General features: G+C 38.9%; 1 protein-coding gene across 1 annotated transcript; it reads left to right on the top strand.

Moving 5' to 3' along the window:
* Positions 1–581: 581 nt before the first annotated feature.
* LOC307148553 (complement C1q-like protein 4) lies at positions 582–3744 on the top strand. The gene is made up of 4 exons (XM_079854160.1): positions 582–785; positions 1275–1349; positions 2041–2172; positions 3244–3744. Exons 1-4 carry the CDS (start codon positions 725–727, stop codon positions 3525–3527), a joined length of 552 nt encoding a protein of 183 aa, XP_079710286.1. The 5' UTR covers positions 582–724; the 3' UTR covers positions 3528–3744.
* Positions 3745–4088: the final 344 nt, after the last annotated feature.

The raw sequence follows: 4088 nt of genomic DNA, 5'->3' as shown, positions 1-4088 counted from the left end.
TTTGTTTTTGTCATGCCAATAAAGCTTTCTGAATTGAATTGAGTGTGTGTTACTGTGTGAGAGTGTGAGTATGTATGTGTGTGTTACTGTGTGAGAGTGTGTGAGAGTGTGCGTATGTATGTGTGTGTTACTGTGTGAGAGTGTGTGAGAGTGTGTGTATGTATGTGTGTGTTACTGTGTGAGTGTGTGAGAGTGTTTGAGAGTGTGCGTATGTATGTGTGTGTTACTGTGTGAGAGTGTGTGTATGTATGTGTGTGTTACTGTGTGAGTGTGTGAGAGTCTTGACACCTTGACACTGAACATGACACCTTCAGTCTGGAATGTATGTGGGCAGGTTTTCTTCTGAATAATTCTACTGAATCAGTAACATAGTTATATGACCTCAATGTGCCGCCCATTTAAGGCAAAATCTGAATTTCTCTGAAATATCAAGTACAAGATGAACAAGAGTTGTACACACACACACACACAAACACACACACACACACACACACACACACACACACACACACAATTCAACATCTGTGACGTCCTTTTTGCTGTCGGCTTCTATATAAAGCTTACACAGGTTGACAGATGGCACAGTTCAACAGTAAGCTGCCAGTGCGAGAATTAAGATCTCTGAGTTTTATGCTGTTGCTGCTACTCGGCTCCGTCTCCGCAAAGTGAAAGTGTTGAAAGCCAGCAGACTTTTCCTCAAGACATCTACGCTGTTCTGATAGAGATGACTACCTCGTTGTGTCAACTGAAGGAGGACATGGCGCTGTTGCAAAGAGAGACTAAAAGTAGAGTAATGATCTATTAGCATCGTGTCATAGCAGTTCAGAAATATCCAAAAGGATAGAAATAAGTATTTTTCTATGTAGTGGCGCAAAGTAGGGCTGCACATAGCTACCGATTATTTTCATTCTGGATTAATGTGTGGATTGTCTTCTGGATGAATAGATTAGTTGTTTGGTCTCTAAAATGTGGATCAGTGTTTCCCAAAGCCCAAGATGACGTCCTCAAATGTCTTTTTTTGTCCACAACTCAAAGATATTCAGTTTCCTGTCACAGAGAAGAGAAGAAACTAGAAAATATTCACAGTTAACAAGCTGACATCACACAAGTTTCACTGTTTTTTATAAAAAATTACTTCAATCGATTCATCGATTATCAAAATTAGTTGGAGATTTATTTAATAGTTGACAACTGATTCATGCAGCTCTAAAGCAATGTCCAAAGAAACTGAAGGTGCAGTAAAATGAAGCTGACAAAGAAATCTGTTTTTGCAGGTCAAGTAGCACAGCTGAAGACTGAAGTGGACAAGATGAAGACTGAAGTGGACAAGCTGAAGCAACAACTGACAGGTATTGTTCTCTCTGTTGTGGCATGAAGTTCAACTTATCATTTATTCTAAATAACTGAAAACTGCAGAGTTTGTAATCATAATTCATTTCCGTCTAGTTTTTCTTGCTCCCGGCTGCTTCTAGGAGTTAGAATATTCTAACTCCTAGAAGCAGCCGAATCCCTAGGTACTTATGCTGCTGCCACCTCTGAGTGGCCGGCGCCCGCTCCGCAGTAGAGAAAAGTGTAGTGGTGAGATCAGGGAAACACAGCAGGGACAGTCAGGGGAGACAGGTGAGGTTAATGAAAAGGTAAATTAAACAGGGGAACAAAGTGTAAAGTGGAGTGAACAGGTGGAGGAGGTAGTGATGGAGGAGGAAGAGGCAGCAGTTATCTAAAATGACTGCTAAACGCAGAAGGAAGGCAAACAGTGAAGTTAAAACAAGGGCAGGGCCGTCCAGAGATATTGGAGACATTGATGCTTTTAAACAGCGTTGGTGTTTTAATGGTATTGTTTGTTCTGTTGTTGATGAAGAGTTGGTTTTTGCACAATTTTTTACCGGATATTATTTTTAAACATATACTGAGATTTTAATGCATTAGCACTTTATTTCATTGTGAAATTGTACAAATTATAAATATGTAAATAAAGTGTTTTTGTAAAAATCAAAAAAAAAAAAAATCTCTCTCTCTCTCTCTCACTCTCTCTCTCAGTCCGACAGGTTGCGTTCTCAGCCTCTCTGGGGGTTGGAAACCCAACAACTATTGGACCCTTTCCCACGGATATTACCCTGATCTACAAACACGTCGTCACCAACATCGGAAATGCCTACAACTCAAACACAGGTAGCTCTGATATTCTAACAAACATTTTAGGGATGCACCGAAATGAACATTTTGGCAGAATACCAATATTTAGCGATATAAAACAAGTTTCTATGATAATTATATTTTGTACGTACACGTGTAAACGCTGTATTTATAAAAGTAATGTCTTTTTTGCAAAACATTTGGAAAATCCCATAAATCATAGATTATTATTCTAAAGGTGATGATACACAGGGCAACTTTTTGAGCAATGTTGCCGTCAACGGGCAACCAGATGAGACACAGGGACCACGACCGATCTAAATTATCCAGATAGAAATTTATTGCCCATTTTCAATGGGAAAGTGCCCAAACAACAATCTCTCGGCAAGATTGCCCAGCAACATTGCTCAAAAATTTGCCCTGTGTATCATCACCATAAGTGTCTGACAACATTATGGAAAGGATCCCTATAGAGATAGACCTTTTTGTTAAAGAGTAAGATCCTTTTAGTTTAACATGAAACAGCCCCGAAATCACCAAACCCACCAGACCCCATGCAAATAATCAGTACTTTTAGCGTGTATAGAGCCAGCATATTTCCACATGTAAATGGGTGAATTAAGGGTTTATTTCAACCAAACCAGAGTGGTAATTGTTGGAACAGTGGAAAGACGAACCAAGACGGCTGTTGATAGTTTTATTTTGTTTCTGTCTACTTTGAATGAAGTGTGTTTTACGATGATAAAAGTGCTGATTATTTACATGGAGTCTGGTGGGTTTGGTGATGGTGATTTTGGGGCTGTTTCATGTTAAACTAAAAGGATCTTACTCTTTAACTAAAAGGTCTATCTCTGTAGGGACCCTTTTCATAATGTTGTAAGACACTTAGAATAATAATCTGAGTCTGTCTGTGGCAAAAACAGAAATTTTAGTGGACGCTAACTGATGCTGAACATTTGTCCTGTAGGGTTACATTAGAGCTTGTTTCTTGTTTAAAACTGGACCAGTTTCAGAGATGTGATATACCTAATATATTTCACTTTTATGTTGCTGTTCAAACTTTTTTTTCATTTTCCATTTAAAATGACAAAAACAAACATCCAACAGGTGTATTCACTGCTCCGGTGAAAGGAGTGTACAACTTTGAGTGGTCGATCGGTGCATATGCAGACGGCAGCCACGGTTCAGGGAGTTGGTTGGTCAAGAACTCAGAGAATGTTTTCATGGCATGGGAGAAACAGACGTCCGGTTTTATGAATTCTTCTAAAGCCGTTGCGCTGTTGCTGGAGGTGGGAGACGTTGTGTGTGTGCGCCTGGTGTCTGACAATTTGGCGTACGACAATAGAAGTCACCAAAACACCTTCAGTGGGCATCTGCTGTTCCCCATGTAAGACAGAAACAGCAGCTCTGTGATAGTCACGCAGGTTTTTGTTGTCTTAAACAAGTCTTCATAGCACTTCAAAGATTTGCTCTGATTTTCATCTGCATCCAAATAACAAGTAATAATTGTTGACAGGTATCTTTTTTTCCTTCAAATATAAAGTGATTAATGTTTCTGATTCTCTCTTGTTTCTGTCATTTTAATCAAATAAACATATCATTGCAATTATATCTGTGAGCATTTCTTTAATCTGTTTGTTTCAACTTTAACTTATTGAAAGCAGATAATCAAATTCAACATCATAGCAGTATAAAGAAACAGAGAATGTTAAGCTGTTGTAACATATCAACTCTGTACGATGTCCACATTAGATTCTCTTGACATTGTACGATTCAGTCTCGCTTTCTAACATGAAGCACACAACAGATTTGGAAACTTAACTAAGTAGTTTTGGTGCCTAAATCTAACCAAACTGTGACTATTTCTGTCATGATTCTGCCCTCTTGTCCTTGTTTTTTCCTTAGTCTTGAGGCAGGATCATGACAGACCCATGTTTTGTGTACAAGCACAT

Source organism: Squalius cephalus (genome assembly GCF_949319135.1).
Source record: "Squalius cephalus genome assembly, chromosome: 20".
Lineage (NCBI taxonomy): Eukaryota > Metazoa > Chordata > Actinopteri > Cypriniformes > Leuciscidae > Squalius > Squalius cephalus.
Note: the sequence above shows the minus strand (reverse complement) of the source record. Positions and strands in the feature narration are given on the sequence as shown.

What these genes read in the sequence shown, in the direction of transcription:
- LOC307148553 (XM_079854160.1), top strand. Translation starts at nt 725, where the DNA reads ATGACTACCTCGTTGTGTCAACTGAAGGAGGACATGGCGCTGTTGCAA. An exon ending in GCTGAAGCAACAACTGACAG is followed by an intron (nt 1,350 to 2,040) that starts GTATTGTTCTCT and finishes TCTCTCTCTCAG; the next exon opens with TCCGACAGGTTGCGTTCTCA. An exon ending in TGCCTACAACTCAAACACAG is followed by an intron (nt 2,173 to 3,243) that starts GTAGCTCTGATA and finishes AACATCCAACAG; the next exon opens with GTGTATTCACTGCTCCGGTG.